At 45.7% G+C, this 19,095-nt stretch overlaps 1 protein-coding gene across 2 annotated transcripts in view; it reads right to left on the bottom strand.

The window, feature by feature from the left end:
* Nucleotides 1–8,143: 8,143 nt before the first annotated feature.
* Niban1 (niban apoptosis regulator 1) overlaps nucleotides 8,144–19,095 on the bottom strand; it is a 150,060-nt gene continuing 139,108 nt past the window's right edge. Inside the window, exons 9-10 of one of the 2 annotated variants that reach the window (XM_006529776.4) lie at nucleotides 13,805–13,916; nucleotides 8,144–12,347 (exon numbers count right to left, since the gene is read on the bottom strand). In XM_006529776.4, coding sequence (XP_006529839.1) covers nucleotides 11,230–12,347; nucleotides 13,805–13,916 — 1,230 coding nt within the window. In that variant the 3' untranslated portion in view covers nucleotides 8,144–11,229. The remainder of the gene's footprint in view (nucleotides 12,348–13,804; nucleotides 13,917–19,095) is intronic. The other variant, NM_022018.3, reaches the window with a different exon arrangement.

Below are 19,095 nucleotides of genomic sequence, written 5' to 3'. Positions count from 1 at the left end.
ATGTTGTCTGGTGTTTCTCACCCTTCCTAGTTACTCTGAGACTCACTCTTGCTCCTGGGATTATCAGTAGGGCATTTCTTTTTATTGCTGAGTAGTGTTCCATGACGACACAAATGTACCTCAGCTCCCTTGTCCATTCTCCAGCTGATGGACACTTAGGGTATCTCTAGCTCTTGAAAGTTACAAAGACAACAACAATAGGTATGTGGGAATAAGTGTTTGTATGAACAAAAGTTTTCATCGCTCTATAAATATCTAGGTATTATGGAATCCGATGGTAACAGGATGATTGAGTCTGATAATGCTGAACTGTTCTCTCAAACTGTTACAGCATTCTGCCTTATCACCAGCGAAGATGGGAGTTGTGACTGCATCTTATCGTTTCTCAGTTCTTTTTTTTTTCAGATTTAGCTCTAATACATGTTAAAAATAATATTAACGACACACCAAATACCGTAGTGTACCACCATGGTCCTAACACTTGGAAAGCAGAGGCAGGTAGATAATGAGGGTCAGGGGAGCCACCAAAGGAAACTCTGTTTTAAAAAACCAAGGGTGGTAGATGTAGCTTAGAGGAAGGGTGCTCAGCTAGCACATGCAAGGCCCCAGCCTCAGTCCCCAGCACCGCAGTGCTAATCCTAGATGCAATTCCAGGAGAGAAAAGAAGACTGGAACATAACACCAGAAGCCAGGGAAGCCATACTCTTTCCTTCTTCCCTTGCTTCTCTGTGACACATCATCTCCTTGGAAACGGGCGGGGACTGTGAATGAAGCAGAGACAAGTAATGACGTGAATTTGGAGTTGATTACCTGAGCATCCACACAAAGGTCCTAACGCCCTTAGAAAGGAGCTAGGAGGCTTGTCTTGTATCGTACTTTTCTTTATCCAAGAGCCCTTGGAATTGTGAAGGACTCGTGCTTTTGCATATGGGAAAGCAGAAAAGCATGGGAAGTCAGGAGTTTCTTCTGCTAAGGACGAAAGTGTCATGTAGGTGACAGAAAAGCAGATTATATTGCATATAAGTCTGTGGAATGGTGTAGTACATAGTACTGTCCCCCCCAAAAAAACATAATAATTAAAATAATCTTCCTCCTCAACTTTAATATAGTGTGATGTTCTGTTCATAGACACAAAGTAGATCACTAAGCGATCTGACCCCAGCTTATCATACCAGTCAGACCACAGATAGCACTTAGAACATGTCAGTTGGGGTATAACACACCCCAAGGCAGATAAAGAGAAGTTAATATGTCTGCCCCCACATCCTTGTACAATCTGGATGCTGTCCTTCCAAGGTACCGAAGGCTTTTTAAAATAAACAGCAGACACATTTCCCCCTTATCAAACCCAAGCTGTCTGTGCCCCTTGAAACATCGATCGCTTCCCCCTTCAAGTTGTGTCTTCTGGCTTTTTATCCTTATACTTCAACACAAATCAAAAGAACCTTGTCTTTTTTTTTCTCCTTGTTCTACAAATGATGTTGCCCTAGATCACATGTCTATAGATTTTCCCATCTACTCCCCAAGAGCTTCAATTGCCAAATTCTTATTTCTAGACTAACCTTTTGCAAACTCTTGAACTCTTGTGCTATGTAATCTATGGAATGTAAAGTATTTGGTCAATAAACATCCATTAGAATCCTCAAAAGGGAATAGGGAAATGTCAAAAGGAGATTGACAAGACAAACCTGGTAGAGATTTAGTGTACTCTGGAAGCCTTTGTAGATAACACTACAAAAGACCTTGTTTTTCCTGAATTGTATTCTGGGAAGAATTATTTTCGTGAAAGAGTAGATTTATCTAATCTGAGGTCAGAGATCAAAGCAGTGGGGCTAAAAGGAAAGTTCAAAGCTCAGCCAGTGAGCATGTAGACCTGAGTTCAATTCATTCCCAGAACCTATATAAAAAAGCCAGTCGTGTGGGCACACGCTTGTCATCTCAACCCTTGAAGTCAAAGACAGATCCCTGGGGCTTACTGCCTAGCTTAATGGGCAAGTGCCAGGCCAATGAGAGACCACATCTCAAAAACATATTTCTGAGGAACAAGAGTTGATCAAGGTTGTCTTCTGGTCTCCACACTCATGTGCATATACATGTGCGCATGTACCTATACATGTAAACACACACACAAATAATAGTAGTGGTAGCAGCAGCAGTGATAATAAAGAAATGGAAAGCCGATGTTTGCTGAGTTCTACTTGTTCAGAAATAAATAGTGGGCTGACAAGCAACAAACTTTACTTTCTCAGGAGTCAGAAATGATAACCCTGGAAACATAAATATAAATGTTTATTATAATTTTAGAGTTTTTATCACTTTTATCTTGGCTATCTTCCCATAGTGTTTGTAAACTGAAGCTGTAGCAAGAAGGGGGAGGAAGGCAAATAAAAGAAGAGGAGGAGGAGGAGGAGGAGGAGGAGGAGGAGAAGGGAGAGGAGGGGGATTGTCTGTCCCTGCATTCCTGTGAAGTGGATGAATCCAGGTTTGTGGGTGGCAGGCAGGAGCCAAGGACTGAGTCTAGGATGCAGAGCCACTGATGGGCTCAGAGTGTTGTGAAGAACTTCACAAAACACAAAGAATTAGTTTATCTAAAAGGAAGGAAGGAAGGAAGGGAGGGAGGGAGGGAGGGAGGAAGGAAGGAAGGAAGGAAGGAAGGGAGGAAGGAAGGAAGATTGATTCAAGGCAGGAATTCAAAGCCATGGAGAAAAAGAGAGAGACAGGGAGGGTTGGGGAGCTGAGGGGAACAGAGGGGAGGGGAGAGGGAGGGAGGGGAGAGTTAGGATATTCAGCTATTTGGAGATGTTTGAAAGTTGCCCTTAGGAAAGGTTTGAAGGGTGAGCGCACCCTTCAAAGGATGGACAGAATGGAGCGCATGGGTAGAAATTATGGTTGTGGGTGGTTTGAGAGGAAAGGAGAGAATAGCTTTGTGCTCTAACTGTAGTTGCCTGGAGATGGAATGCACTCCTTGGGGAGACAGTGAAATCCTTGTCCTCGGTCAGAAAAGCTTTAGATAGGAAATGCAGGCGCAATGGATGGCTCTCCACTGGATGAAGCCACCCCTAGGAGCGTATGATCCGCTGAATGTTGCTAGGCATTCATACAAAGCTCTCTCTTCTAAAAGCTGTCTGTAGTGACAATTCTGGAATTTTAGTTTCTTTAAAAAACACAAGCTAGAGAAAGTACCCAAAGAGCAGAAGGGGTCTGCAACCCTATAGGAGGAACAACAATATGAACTAACCAGTACCCCCAGAGCTCATGGCTCTAGCCACATATGGCCTAGTCGGTCATCAATGGGAGGTGAGGCCCTTGGTCCTGTGAAGGCTCTATGCCCCAGTTTAGGGTGATGTCAGGGCCAGGAAGTGGGAGTGGGTGGATTGGGGAGCCGGGAGGTTATAGGGGATTTTCGAGAGGAAACTAGGAAAGGGGATAGCATTTGAAATGTAAATAAAGAAAATACCTAATTAAAAAATCCCACAGAACTATTATGTCTTTATTTTAATCCCGTGTGTGGGATTTGGGGCTGCTTCAGATTGTACACAGCAGCTGACTATGATTTGCATCGTGCTCAATCAGGGGCATGACTTTGCCAGCTGCAGATAGTTTGTGCAAGTGTGTGTTGTTTGGGATTGTGGGGACTTTTCAGAGGGTATATAAATGCTAGGGCCAACAGCGGTGGGATGGGTTGTTGGTTGTGGTTTGTTAAGTAGTAATGCACAAAGAAGAAACAAGAAGAAATGAGATAACCTGATAAAAAAGATCAAACTTGCCCAAAGGAACTCCTGTACCCCACTCAGCAGGAAGTGGTCTAACGATAATGTCACCCCCTTTCTAACCTCTAAGTTTATTCAGGGATCTTTTTCCTCTCCCCCCTTTATTTTTCCTTCCTCTCTTATCTAGTGTTAGGGGGTTGAAAGGGTGGAAGAAAAGGGGTGAAGAAGGGTGGAAGAAAGAAGAATCCACAAAGTAGCCAAAGGCAGCTCCAGCTGTCCATTAGTCAAAACACAGGAAATCATTAAAATGTTTTGGTAGCACAAACTGAAATACCAAAGTCAGTGTTTCCAGCAGTAACCACTGAGTGAACGCACAGACAGGAAACTTGGAGGTACTGGGAACAGCATGAGTTCCATGTACATCCCTATGGGAAGAGAAGAACATTGCTGGTTCCATGGCATGTTCAACATGTGGCATTAGGACTGGGCATGTCCCTCCAAGGTAGAGTGCCGGCCTAGCACACACGAGGCCCGAGCACCACACAAATAAGTAGAATTGTATAGGTGTCAAAACCAGGTTTTAAACAGTAAGAAAGAGCAGCATGGGCCTTGAGTGCTTTGAAGAACTGGGGCTCACTCGTTTTCTTTTTTTTTTTGGAGTGGGGGGGGCGGTTACGAGACAGGGTTTCTCTGTGTAGCCCTGGCTGTCCTGGAACTCACTTTGTAGACCAGGCTGGCCTCGAACTCAGAAATCCGCCTGCCTCTGCCTCCCGAGTGCTGGGATTAAAGGCGTGCACCACCACTCCCGGGTGGCTCACTGGTTTTCAATAAAAAGCCTTTCATGCACACTTCCTGGGCTCTCCTGGGTTTCCCACAGGACTCGGGCACAACAGAGGTTGCTTTAATTTACAGCAGTGGTTCTCAGCCTGTGGACAGGGGTGGCATATCAGATATTTACATTATGATCCACAACAGTAGCAGAATTACACTTATGAAGTATCAACGTAGTAACAAAATAACTGTAGTGAAAGGCCACAGCATTAGGAAGGTCGAGAACCACTGATTTAGAGAGAGGAAAAGAGCTTCCTCTAAAAAATCAGGCATATATTTAAAGTTATCCCCCCACAGACGGCTGACTGCCTTTTCTAAAAACCATGACTAGTTGCTACAGGCAAACATGTCCGTGTCTGAAATTATAAGGTGCATCTGTCACAGGTGTTTTGTCATTCATCACGTGTTGGCCATAACTCCTGATTGTCTTCTTTTAAAAAAAAAAAGATTTATTTATTATTATATCTACGCACACTGTAGCTGTCTTCAGACACATCAGAAAAGGGCGTCAGATCTCATGGATGGTTGTGAGCCACCATGTGGTTGCTGGGATTTGAACTCAGGACCTCCGGAAGAGCAGCCAGTGCTCTTAACCACTGAGCCATCTCACCAGCCCCTCCTGATTATCTTCTAATTAACTTCACAGTATAGAAGCAACATGAATTTTGTTGTGTAGTTACAGAGGGGAGCCTCTTATTCTGAAAATATTTTTGGTAGCTAAAGAAATGGTTCAGTGGTTAGGAGCAGCTTCTGCTCTTCTAGAAGACCCAGGTGTAGTGCCCAGCACCCCACATAGCAGCTGACAGCTGTCCTTAACCCTAGTGCAGGGGACCCAGAGCCTCCACATGCACTAGGCAAAAATATAGTACACATACATACATACAAGCAAAATACTCATGCACATTATAGAATAAAAATAAATACATCTTCAAAATATCTTAAACCTTAACCAAGCAAATGCCTTTTCATTTTTATTATTATTTTTTTAAATCATTTTTGGACAGACAGAGTTTCCTGGGCTTCAAGCCAGCCTCGACTTCAGTGTGTAGCTGAGGACGCCCTTGAACTTTAGTTTCCCTGTTTCCATCTTCCCGACACGAGCCTCCATGACCAGTTGGTTTTGTTTTTAATTTTCTCTTTGAAGATGGGAGGTCTCACTATGTTGCTCATTCTGTTCCCTGTCTCCTACATTCAAGTGATCTTCCTGTCTCAGCCTCCCAATATGTGGGGCACCACCAGGCCTGACTCCCCAGTATGTGGGGCACCACCAGGCCTGACTCCCCAATATGTGGGGCACCACCAGGCCTGACTCCCCAGTATGTGGGGCACCACCAGGCCTGGCTCAAAAGTCTCATTTCAATCTTTCTCACAAGATTTCACAAAACAGGAATAACACACTGCCTTCACACAAAGCAGGAACCCAGCTGCACCCGCAGAAGGTCCAGAGCAGCAGGCATGGGAGTCGCAGCTACTAGGAAGAGCTTAGGTAAGGGGTTGCCTAAGGGAATTCTGGGACACCTTTCCCTCTAAGTCTCTGCAAAGCAGGAACTGCAACTTCTTGCCTGCCCAGATCCAAGAGGAGAACTGGCCTGCTAATGGCATTGCTGTCCCTGGCCATTTGCTTATATTTCTCAGACCTAATTGTACTGCACGGGAAACTTCTTAGTCTGTTGGCATAGTTTACATCCAAGAGACCTTAGGAAAATCCAGCAATGGCTGCCTGCTACCTTGGAAACTAGTTAGCTTGAATTTTTTTTTTTTATGACATGGCTCTTCAGCCTTCTCCTTGAGATTTGAGTGTGCACACACATGGTTCGGTTTTGTTAATACACCGGAAGGATAAGGAGAATAAGAATATAGGTCAAAGATGTGTGAGTATAAAGCAGGCATCCCAAGCCCCGTGAGGAAGGGACATCATCTGCCCTGTCTGCCTTGTCTCCATCCGGGGTGGAGGGTCTTTATCAATTCATTCTTCCAATGTGTGTTAAGCATTTTCGGTGTGCAAGCGTGCTGCTCTGAACTCAAATTGAAGTATCCCTTCCCCAAAGCATAGGGAAATCAGATGGCTGCAGTGGAGTGAGAGAGGATGACCAGAGGTAGGTGAGTAAAGCAGGACCGAAGTTCAGAAAATAATGCTGAGTGGTATGGGAACACAGTAGAGGGTATGTTCTGATGTGGTGTCCGGACTCTTTCAAGCAAAAGAAGGAGGAGGAGGGGGAGGGGGAGGAGGGGGGAGGAGGAGGAGGAGGAGGAAGGGAGGGGGTAGAGAAGGAAGAAGAGGAGGAGGGAGGAGGAAGAAGAGGAGGAGGAAGGGAGGGGGAGGAGGAGGAAGAAGAGAAGGAGGGGGAGGAGGAGGAAGAAGTGGAGGAGGGGGGAGGAGGGGGAGGAAGAGAAGGAGAAGGGAGGAGGGGGAGGAGGAGGAAGAAGAGGAGGGGGAGGAGGAGGGAGGAAGGAGAGGAGGAGGAGGGAGAGGGAGGAGGAGGAGGGAGGAACTGGCCAGTTGGAGGAGAGTTGGATGCTTCCTCTGTTCAAGCAGAGGCAGATCCAAGTGACCCCTCCAAGACCTCCACCTATCCTGCCTAAGTCACTCTCACTCAATGACCACCTCATCTAAGAAGGAGAGGCAAGCAGAGTTTTAAGTCAATTCCCATTTGTTAGTGTGGCTATGCAGAAATCCTGGAGAGGCCGCTCTAAATGACCTTCACACATGGGAAGCTTGATCCGCAAAGAGAAGGGAGCGATGACCTATCATCCATCCTACAAATCACCATACAAAGCATTAGGGATGTCTCCCATCCCATCCCTGCTGTCCTTGATTCCTCCTCTGTATTTTGTTTTCTCCTGAATTAAGTTGTTGGTACAGAGCTAGGTCTGTCACCATAGATGAAGTTTATGCCATTTGAGGAAACAAATGTGTGTTCTAGGTTCTCCCTGGCTACATCCCCCCTGAGAATTTGCGTTTGACAGCATCAAGGGTCCTGCCGACTGCAGTCTCTTGTATTTCTATACCATTCACAGCATCAAGGAGATACACAGCAACGCTTTTTTTTTTTAATTTGGACGAGCGAATTCACGGATAAATGAGCAACTGTGAATGTTAGTAAGTAAACACTTTTATTTATAATTACAGAAGGAAGGAATGTTTTACTCAGTCTCACCAGCTGAAAATAGACTGCAGTTTGAACAGCCGTTCAATTATATCAAGAGTAATTGCCCATTGCTGGATTATGGATGTGATCCAATTCCTTGAAAAATAAGCATGTGTGTGTATTATCAAAGCGGAATTTCACTGGACACTAAGTGGTGCCCCGGTGGATTTCTCCCCAACAAGAGAAATTAGTCTCCGGAGCCAGCAGGAGTGACTCGCCTTGTCACTTCCAAGGACTGTTCCTGCAGCTCCACTGTGTGACATTTACCTAAAAGATTTACCTAAAAGATGGAGCCAGCCCCATTCTAACTAAAGGTATCTGGACAGCCCTCCAGGGCTGAGTGTTTTCTTGGCAAATAGGCACTTGGCAGAGTACATACATGGTTACAACATGTGCTTAGTTTACTTGCTTTGTATGGTGAATGCAAAAATGAAACGTAAATACACGGTTACATCATGTTCTTAGTTTACTTGCTTTGTATGGTAAATGTAAAAATGAACCACAGTGTGGAATTCTTTTTCCCAAAGTCCCAGACTTCAGAAAGCAAATCCCTGGTCATGTGTGTTTATGGCAGAGAAGGCATTCTCACATCCTGAAACTATGTTATGGTGTATGTCAATGATGTCAAACCCTCTGCCATATTGAAATCATGAATGGCTATTTAGCATATCTCACATACATCATGTAGCCTCCCCTCCCCCCAACCACCACCTGGGGGTTGAACTAGGACCTCCAGCCTGCTAGGCAAGTACTGGGCCTGAAACCATGCCCTCAACTCATGTAACACTTCACAAAAATAACAAATTAAAATCACTTGATAATGATAAAAATGAAAATGATAAAAATCCTCAGAAGTCACAGGCTTTAATCTAAAGAATTACAAGGGCAAACATGAGGGTCCATAGACTAATTCTTCACATTGGAACTCTCTGGAAAAAGACACTGGAATCTGGCCTTGTAGTCTCCAAAATGCTTTTTAAAATGTGGTGTGTGTGTGTGTGGTGGGGTAACTGCATAATTTCATACACTGTGCCAAGGTTACCAGAACAAGTCATTTTTTTTTTCAAGGAAAATCTCTTTGTAAAAGGTCAGTAAATAACATAACTAGTTTAAAGTCCTGGAGATTTGGCCATGAACCAGGAGTTTGCAAGAGCTTTGCCCAAGGCAGAGACGGCACATTCAGATCACAAGCGCCTTGGTCCCTCATGGAAACACTAGAACACACACAAACCTATGAAAAGCAAGACAAGTGTTAGACATGTTACCACACACAGAGACTATCTTTAGTGCACTGCAGGGTCCTTGTCCATCTTGCCATGTCACTGCTGTCTTGCCTGGTTTGGAGACCTTGGCTGTGTGGAACATGGAGGGAAGTGTTCTTGGCGTTTTCTAGAACATTGTGCTACTTAGTGCCTACTCCTCTCTGGCCTTCTGGATTGGCACTAACCCTCACCCAGCCAACTGAGTGACATGAACTCTCGGTTATTCTTAGCTTCTCATGGGGTGCAGGAGGTGAGCAAAGGCAGGGGAGATGAGAGGTTCTGGAGCAGGGTTGGCATGAGCTGGGGCTCCACAATAGCTGTGGCTCTCTGAGAAAGAAGGGTAGTATCTGTGGGGCTAGATGCTGATCTCTTGGCGCTCTGCCTTACTGCACATTCTGCTGGCCATTTGGCTATCTGCCTCTTCAGCTTTGGACTTTATTTATGGGCAGCTTCAACAAGGTCAGAAAGCTTTATTAGAAACATCTCCCTGCCTAAAAGCAAGCCCCGAATAGCCCCCGCACAGCATCGTGCCAGGTGTTTGGCTCCCACATTTCCTGAGTAGCATGAAAGTTGTCAGTCCTTATCCTAGGCCCTGGGATGTTGAAGTTACTTGGCAAGCAGGAAGCCATTATTCAAGGACACAGGTTTCCAGCAGAAAGAACAAGCGATGACTAATCCCCAGTGTCAGTCCTTGAAGGAAGGAGGAGGTGGTGGAAGTAAACATAATTTGGGTGCACCATGCTAAAAGTCGGGTAAAAGGCCAGCGGGGAGTATAGGAGATGGGCTCTCCCTTCCTCACATACTGGCGAGAAGACTGGTTAGTCCTTCCTCACTTAATTGTGGGATATCTCATGGATGCAGCCTTTCTAAGAAAAGGTGAAGTGATTCAGTATGAGGCCATGCTGGTATGATCGTTACTCATCCTCTATGACTTAGAAGCCCCAGAAAGTCTTTGTGGGAGAGGTGGGGAGGGTGATAGCTTAATTCCCAATTAAACGGCTAAGTGTGGGATAACATCTCTCAAGGAGGTGCTTGATGGTGCTGGGTAAAACCAACCCTGAAGCCAATGTGTGACGTCTTTACTGCAACTGAGCGCATTTATCCCCTACGCTGACAGTTATGGGTTGCAATCTATTTTAGAGGTGAATTTCTTTCTGTTTCCTTCAGAAAGAAGGAACACTGGTGTTTCCATCATGGCATCCCCAGGCTTGGGGCCTGATAGGGAACCTAAGAAAACAATTTGTTGAATGATCAAACAATTTCTACATTGGTAAAGTCTTTGGTAAACTTAAATAGCTTTATTCATTCCTTTTTTCATTCATTAATTCCTTCCCTCCCTCAGAAAATAAACCAGAACCTTGTGAATGGGAAGAGTGAAAGCCAGCATGGTTTAAAACTTAAAAATTGGAATAAATACTCTTTTCTTCTAGACTAAATTTTCACGAGCCTTTTAATTTATATGAAGCAAAGCACCTGATCTCTTATTTATTACTGTGACGAACAGAGCATACGGTAGCTGTTCAAATAATGTCTGTGTAATTGGCAGGTTTTGAGCTAGAACATTTAGCCAAGCACTTTGTACAGCCCAAGGCTAATTTGTGCCAATGAAATCTCTTGCCCCATCTGAGTTTCCTTAAAAGGTGATTAATTAATATAAACCAACAAAATTAACCAACAAGGAATTGATAGCAGGATTAGGAACAGGTCTAGATAGATGCTGCACAGACCTTTCACCTTGGATTTCTGCTCTGCATCACCTGAGATCTACGAGCCGTGAGTGGCTCTGGGTACTTTACAGGACAGGGACGCCTGGTTCCCAACTTCCTCTTTCGTGTGGCCTGATTGTGGACAAGAGACAGTGAAGCCGACTGAGTGGGTGGTGTGGCTGGAGTCCTTCACGTGCTTGATTAGAATGCCTTCAAGTGCAGTTCGAAATGTGTACCATGTTTCGGTGAAGAGAATATTGAGGTGTCATTTGCTGCTCCTACACTGGCCCCTCTCTGGAGCCCCTTGAACTGCCTTTCACCCCCAAGGCTCCAGTTCTCCTACCCCATTTCTACTAAAATGCTAAAGCGATCATTCATAGGGAGCACTTCAGCTCCTCAAAGACAGCTCAGCGCTCACACCCGCTAGACATTTCCTCTGGCTTCACCATTCAAATCAAAGAAATATTTCATAACTTTTATAGCAAGTCACATGCAACCCCCCTAAGGATACCCCATAACTAAGACCCCCCTTGCTGACAGTTTTAAAAGAAAAACGGCTAGCAAACTGTTCCTACCACTCCTCTGAGGGCTGCTCTGGGGAGCTCACATCAAAATCATGTACGGCTAGGATGTCAGTGCTCAGGGTATCCTCCACCAGCCACTGACAAGCATGCTCATGAGTATCATTGACTTGCTCTGTATCCATACCAAGGGCTGAGCTATCCTCCCCTCCCAGCACTTCTTGATCCCCAGAAGCCTGGGCCACCTCATTGCTCTCCATGGGACAGATGGGGTTAGAGCTTAACGTGGCATCTTCTTGAGGTGTGACTGTCACCGAATGCTCAGCCTCACCTCCTGCCTGGGGGCTGTCCTCTGTAGAAACTATGGCTGGGAGCACCTTCTCTGCTGGCTCTTGAGCCTCAAATGGCTCCTCTATGGGGCCTGGACAGCTGGTGTTCTCAGTGAGCCCCCCACTGGTGGACTGAGAGGTAGAGCCTCTACCCTCTGGCAGTATCCCCAAGTCCACCCCAGGAGCCTCAGCTTCCAAAGGCTGGGCCTCCTTCTCTCTGACTTCCCTTTCTTCACAGCTGTCCTGCTGGATGGCAGCTGGGTGGCTGGCTTCTGGGTGGATCTTGCTTTCTTCTTCTTTTATATTCTCTTGGGGAACAGGTGTCCCGTTGTGGATATCATTTTCAACCACCGGGGCAGACTCTACGGACACCGTCACAGTCAACAACTTTTTCAGTTCCTTCAGGGACCCTGGCACAGCGCTAGGCTCTGGACTTTGGCAGGTTGGTTCCTCATCTTTAAGGGTCCCCCCAGCTTCCACCTCTGACAAGTGTGAGCTGAGGGGTCCTGCTGTATTCTCTACAGTGAGAGGGCCCCCAGCAGAGTGATCCACAGACACCTGCCCATCCCCACCTGAAGGACAGCTGGACGCAGAGATGGCCAGTGAGCCAGGCACCCCAGGCTGCTCCTTCTTTTCCTCTGGCTCCTGGAACACTTCATTACTTGGGAGCTCATTATCTGGAGCTCCTGGGAGAATGGCAGATACTCTTCTGGCTGGGCTGGCCTGGTTTGACCCCATGGCGGTTTTGAGGTCTGTCAGGCTGGACACACTTTCACTGGGCAAGGCCATGTTGTCTTCAAATAAGTTGTGTTTCTTCAAGATGGCTGCCTCCGTTATCACTGAGAGAGACCAGAAAACAAAACACCATATTAGCACTCTGCCCAGTAAGCCTGGATTTTCCTATGGTACCCAGAAGCCAGACATCCCCATCGGCTCCTCTGGCTCCCCAAATTCCCAGTTTCAAGAACCAACTTATGTCCACCCTCTTGCAGGTAGCCTTTCCTGATGATCAAAACCTGCAAACTTTCCAGACTCCGAATCTTGGTAGCGTTCATTTGAAAATTTCTTCAATCAAGAAACACTTGCTAGGCATCTAATCTGAGACCAGCCCTGATGCAGAGAATAAAATAAAGCCTCTGCTTTTAAAGAGCTCAAAATCTCCAAGGGTATCATATACATGAGTGTCACCAGCCACTAAGACAAGTGGCTAGTCTGAAACTCCAATAGGACAGGTGCAGGCCTTCCTTGCTCTGCCTGGCAGTGTGGTCCCGATGGGGTAGTGGGTATTCAGGGCTAGGCATCCAGCTGAGAGAGCTTGTTTGGCCTGGAATGTTCGAGGTGAGCATTTATATGCGCCTACCTCAGTCTCAAAGGCATGGGGAAGAACAAAGACAGTCACAGCACAGACAACAGGGCCTGACAATTCAGCCACAGACCTCTGTGCAGGGCTGTAGTAACCAGCAATGCCAACTAGAAGCGGGTGTTACAGCAGAGGCAGAACCACTAGGGGCAGTCAGCACTAGTATCCTGCTCTAACAGAGCAAGTTTCAGGCAGAGGGGAAGATATGCAGAAGGACCTTCTTCCAGCTTGACTTAGACATGTCCTCGATAGGCTGTCCGTGGGCTATGCGCACACGCCATGTCAACGCCTTTGCCCTCCTCATCGCCTGGGATTCCTGGTCAGCTACAGTGACCCGAGGCTTGGACTGGACCAGTTTTCTCATTGGAGGTGTTTTAGTAATGGCTACTAAATAAGTCTCACCCCCTGCAGACAGCTGGCAGCCTCCTGCAGAGTATTTCCAATGTGTAACTAGTCACACAGTAATCGTAGACCAGGCCCCACTGCAGCGAATGCCAGAGTCCGAAAGAGGCTCTCAGAGTCCCATGCCTTGCCCTGTGTCTCTGTCCAGCTGACTGGAGGGGAGGAATGTGCTAAGAGAGCAATGGTTGGGCTCTACTGCTGCCCAGCCCTGAAAGCCCTTTGGTGTTCTCACACAGAGTAGCAAAGACAGATCTACATGACAGACCCTCAGTTCAGCCCCACTAAGCCTTGGTTTCTTTTCTCTTCAATGATAAAACTTATATGCTTCTCCTACAGAAATCATGCTTGCATTGAAAGAGGTGCAGTCACCTTGTAAATGAGTTGAGCTCGGTCCTTCCTTCCTTCATTTCTGCCCTCTCCTTGTTGTCTCCCCTGTAGACCAATATCAGTTTCAACTCTCCCTCGTTCTGACCCTACAGCCTTCCCGAGTCCGATTTCTAGAGTGCTCCCCATTACAAAGTGCTCCCCCCTCACCTTTCAGGGTCTCATCGAGGAGGATCTCATACAAAATCTCTTCATAGACGTTCTCAACGTGGATCATGTTGGTATGATCTGCAAAGATGAACTGCTCATATTTCTGAAGCTCCTGGAGAGCGAGAGAGAAAAGGATGAAGAGGAAAAGCCATAATGTCGGAGAAATGCAACTCAAAGCCACGTTGAAATTTCATCTCACACCATTTTAAAGGCAAGAAGACAGTAAATGCTGGGGAGGACGCAGAGAAGAGGGAGCCTTTGTACACGGCTGGTAGGGATGGGAGTTAGTTGAGGCATTATAAAAATTACTATGAGCCAGGCGTGGTGGTGCACGCCTTTAATCCCAGCACTTGGGAGACAGAGGCAGACAGATTTCTGAGTTCGAGGCCAGCCTGGTCTACAAAGTGAGTTCCAGGACAGCGAGGGCTGCACAGAGAAACCCTGTCTCAAAAAACAAAAAACAAACAAACAAACAAAATTACTATGGACCTTTCTCAGAAAACTAAAATTAGAACTACATATGATCCAGCTACCACGCTTACATGTGTGCCTGAGGAAACTTCATACTAGCCAAGATATGGAAGCAACCCTCATGCCCAACCACAGACGAATGGGTAAGGAGATCGTGGTGTATACACAGTAAGTGAAATTATGTCATCTTCAGGAAAGTGGATCAGATGGAGATCGTCAGTGTAAGTGAATAACCCAGAAAGACGCAGGTCACCCACTTCCTCTCACATGCAGAATCTAGATTTAGAAAACATTTAAGAAGACAGGAACGCTGAAGGAAGACAATTTGGAAAGCAGATTGGCAAGAGGGACAAGAGGGATGAGTCATGAGGGCAAGCGATCAGAGGGTACTGTGTTCGAACATGAAAATAGAAAGAGACCCATTGGTTTTTGTAATTAATGTATAATAATAAAAGCAAGGGGGAAAGGTAAGATGCCTATTTTCAAAAGAGATGGGGAAAGGGTGACTCCCATTTATTGCCTCCTCCTTGGGGAGCGTGGGAGGATGGCAGCTGGTCCTACAGGTTAAAGATGCTTAGGTAACAATGCAGCCAACAATGTGTCCCTGTGTTCCCTTTGCCTCAAGCCTATGTGCTAACCTCCTAGTACTGCCTAGGATAAGGAGGCAGGCAGCCACTGGCCATTTCCTCTGTGTCTTCTGGGAGCTCATCCTGTGCAGAGATGGTTTTTCTAGACATCTCAAGGTCTGTGAGGGGTGCCGTGTCCTCTTTTTCTCAATACTAACCAATGTTTCCTGCATTTTAAAAAAAGATTTATTATTTATGCATATGAATGTCCTATTTGCATGTGTGCCTTCATAACAGAAGAGGACATCAGATTCCCTTATGGATGGTTGTGAGCCACTGTGTGGTTGCTGGGAATTGAACTCAGGACCTCTGAAAGGGCAGCCAGTGCCCTTAACTGCTGAGCCACCTCTCCAGCCTTCCTTCTTCATTTTTTATCTGATACAAAGAGTGCTTTGCCAAAGTTAAAGTTAAATGTGGTGAAATGCAGATTGTAAAAGTACATCTTGATGTTAAATATAAATATAAAATATAAATATAAATTTGTTCCTGTGACCATAACCTAGTCCTCACCCAGACCACACCCCTCCAAGAGATAAGGCCTGATGGACATCTGTCACAGTAGGTTGGGTTTTGCATGTAAATAAAACCACATGTTATTTTGTGTTTGCTCTTTCGATTTTTCCACACTATGACACAGGTCAGCAGCTCATTCCTCCTTATTGATAAACAACATTCACTATATGAATGAGTTAGAATTGTTCATCCATATTCATTTGATATTGACTAAGGTGATTTGCATAAGAATAGCCCCCATAGGGTCATATATTTAAGTGCCTAAGAACCAGGGAGTGGTACCATTTGATAAGGATTAGGAGGTAGGAGTAGGTGTGGCCTTATTGGAGGAAATGTGCCACTGAGAGTAGGCTGAAGTTTCAAAAGCCCACACCAGGCCCAGTCTTTCTACCTCTCTCTCTCCCTCTCCCTCTCCCTCTTCCTCCCTCTCCCTCCCCTTCTCCCCCCTCCCCCTCCCTCTCCCTCTCTCTCTGTCTTTATGTATGTATGCATGTATGTATGTCTTTCTCTCTCTCTCTCTCTCTCTCTCTCTCTCTCTCTCTCTCTCTCTCTGTGTCTCTCTATCTGAATAAAGGTCAGGATGCAGCTCTCAAATACTTCCTCAGTGCCATGCCTGCCTGCATGCTGCCATAATGAAAATGGACCAACCCTCTGAAACTATAAGCTAGCCCCCAATTAAATACTTTCTCTTATAAGAGTTGTTGTCTCTTCACAGCAATAGGACAGTGACTAAAACATTGACTTTTTGACTAATGAACATTCTGTTCTGTATGGACTGACTCAAGAACTCGTTTATCTTAGGTAGATACCTAGAACTGAGATTTCTGGATCAGGTATGGATATATTTTTGACATTAGCAGCACAGGAGTCCTTTTCCAGTTGGAGAATCAGGGAGTCTTCCTCTTCAATTGGCACTGACAGCCTCCAATTCCAAGACTACTCAGACATGATACAAAGTCCCTTGACCTGCCCAACCTCCTAAAGCCTTCTAATGCTTTCTTATCAGCATGAAGACCAGACATGGATAAAAATGTTACTTATTATATGCCAGGATGAATTTGGTTATTCAGGCACATGAATAAATGCTTGGCAGGGGATGCTCCCTGTATACAGCTTTTAGAGACCCAGGAACTTAACAGTGAAACTTGATGCTTTTGGGCCTAATGGCCAGTTTTTGAGGCGGGTAGCAGGAAACTACTAAGTAGTGGGTTGGCCTGATACTGCTTGTATTCTGATGCTAATATTGGTTCCTCAAGAGCTGGGTGCCCCAGAGACAAGTGACTACACTATGTGATCTTGCCCCCAAGTTATTTCTGATTGGTAAATAACGATGCCGACAGCCAATAGGGGAGCAGAAGATGCATAGGTGGGGTTTAGGATTCCTGGGCTTCGGGTTGGAAGAGAACCACAAGGAGGAGGAGGTCACCATGGGTTAGGTGGGTTTGTGAAAACGTGGCCCTGAAGGCTGCCCAGTTAGAGTTAAGAGCAGCCCAGATGAAACATGATAAGTAATAACACAGGGTTATCAATAGGGAAGCAGATTCTAATAGCATAGAGGGTAGGTATCTGCTCAGCTCTTGTGCTGTTTAAGACTTACTGTAAATAATAAACATTGTGTCTTTTACACAGGAACTGAATAATCAAAGGTAGGGTAGAAACCCAGACAGGGATTAAATAAGGTCTATGACACTATCACATTTAGACAGCTTTCAGTACTAAGACATGTGGGTGCTGTGGCCCTGGGTTTTATGGAATCCCCCAGTGGATAACATGGGTCTCTTTATGTCCACCTGAGAAGAAAGACGAAAGACTAAAGAGACAGGAGCTTCAGTGAGCTCTAGAAGGTTTAACACACAAGAACCATGACGCTTTGGAAGGGGCACTGACTGCTCATAGGAGCCTGGGCAAGCCAAGGCACCACTCTGAGTCTTTACTTCTGTTATATGAGGGGTGCTAGATCAAGCCTCAACACCCCTTCATCTTCCCATGCTGGTCCTTGCTCCCCTGCCATTACATCCACTGGTACGAAGTGAAGGCCTGACCCTGGGAAGTCTCCCTGAACTGCTAGAGCTCAGTTGGAAAGTTAATACCTTCCCTAGAAGGGCGGCCACTGTTGCATTGCCCACATGGCATCCTGTGTGCCCGGCATCTGCCACTAGCTGGGAACCTGGATCACGTTTGATACATTTATGAAGTACGTTTGCTGAATGAATAGAAAACATGTTTTCAACTATTTCAGTAATCCTGTGGGGAGAGAACAAAGGAACACACGTATTGCTCCCTCACAAGGTACATCCTGCATGTTGAGACAGCTGAACTGGGTCATCTGCTTAAGTTTCTCAATCAGCTAAGATGGAACCCTGATGCTGAAGACCTGGACGGTGGTTAAGAAAATGCACCACAGGCAATTCTGCTACACAGTTAGGTTAGAGTCAAATGTCACAGCCCTAGGAAGTTGCTACTAAAAGAACTAAGAAAAAAAAAAACTCACTTTGGGAAAATGAAGCAGATAATCCCTTAATATACCTGCATATAAAACTAGCAGATAATCCCTTAATATATCTGCATATAAAACTAGAGTTCATAAGGCTCTGGACACTGACACATAATGTCCATTATCATGGAAAAGTCAGGGTCACAGGCTCTTTTAAAAGCAACCTCTTTCAATGAAAGATAGCAGGAGCCACAACTGAGTCCAAAGGTTCACTGGGTAAGGCAGCCACACAGAGGTGGGTGAGCTGGGGATGGGATGGACGGTTAGACACCTTGTAAGCCCAGTGCTTAGGACACAGAGGCAGGATCCCTAAGCCAAGCTGGCCAGGTGGACAAGTCGATTGACAAGCTCCATGTTCAGTACGATGGAGAAGGACACTCTGTGTCAACCCCTGGCCTACACACACAGACAGACAAACAGATCTGAAAACACACACACCTACACACGTGCCAATTGCATGTTCACAGGACAAAACAAAACATCTGCAATGACCTATATAGACTGGGCACAATTCACTCTTTTGATGTTAGGAACAGAGGACATAGAAACAAGGGGAGCCAGAGCCCTCCTTCCTCTCCTCACACGGAGAAGGGAGCACGGAGGCGTCTGTACTTCCCTTGGGAGGGAAACACAAACGCCTCCTGAGGAGAATCAGTCATCTCCAGGCCCTGGAGTCATCCTTCACACATGGCCAAGAGTCAGGCACACAGGCCAGTTCCTTTCTCCTTTGGTTTTGTCAGAACCTTTCCACCAAAAAACAAAACAAAACAAAACAAAACAACTCCAGGAATTAAAGCAAGACTGGATGTGCCAATGACTATCTGAAGAAAAACAGCATTTATAGAATATGAAAACAAACCAGTGAAAATTCCACAGTACAATAACCCACACAAAGGATTTTAATGTTCCATGCTTGGAGAGTCTCCAAACTGTCAAAAAGCCATTTGAAAATTCTATGATGCTCTTTCTTATTGACTCCGAGGGGGAACAGGCCTTGCAAATGGCCAAGTTCCTAAGTCATATTTTTGGAACACAGAAACAGCAAGAGTAACAGCTGTAGGCAGGTGTTGCCATTTGCTGAGTGCCAGCTGTGTCCTAGGTAAATAAACTGGATTCAGCTGGTGGTAACCGGCCTTGTGATGTTGGGCCTGCTACAACTCAACCACTTACTTCCCTCGTTAGCACCA

The sequence above is a fragment of the Mus musculus genome, chromosome 1 (genome assembly GCF_000001635.26).
Source record: "Mus musculus strain C57BL/6J chromosome 1, GRCm38.p6 C57BL/6J".
NCBI lineage: Eukaryota > Metazoa > Chordata > Mammalia > Rodentia > Muridae > Mus > Mus musculus.
This window is presented reverse-complemented; position numbering and strand designations above follow the sequence as displayed.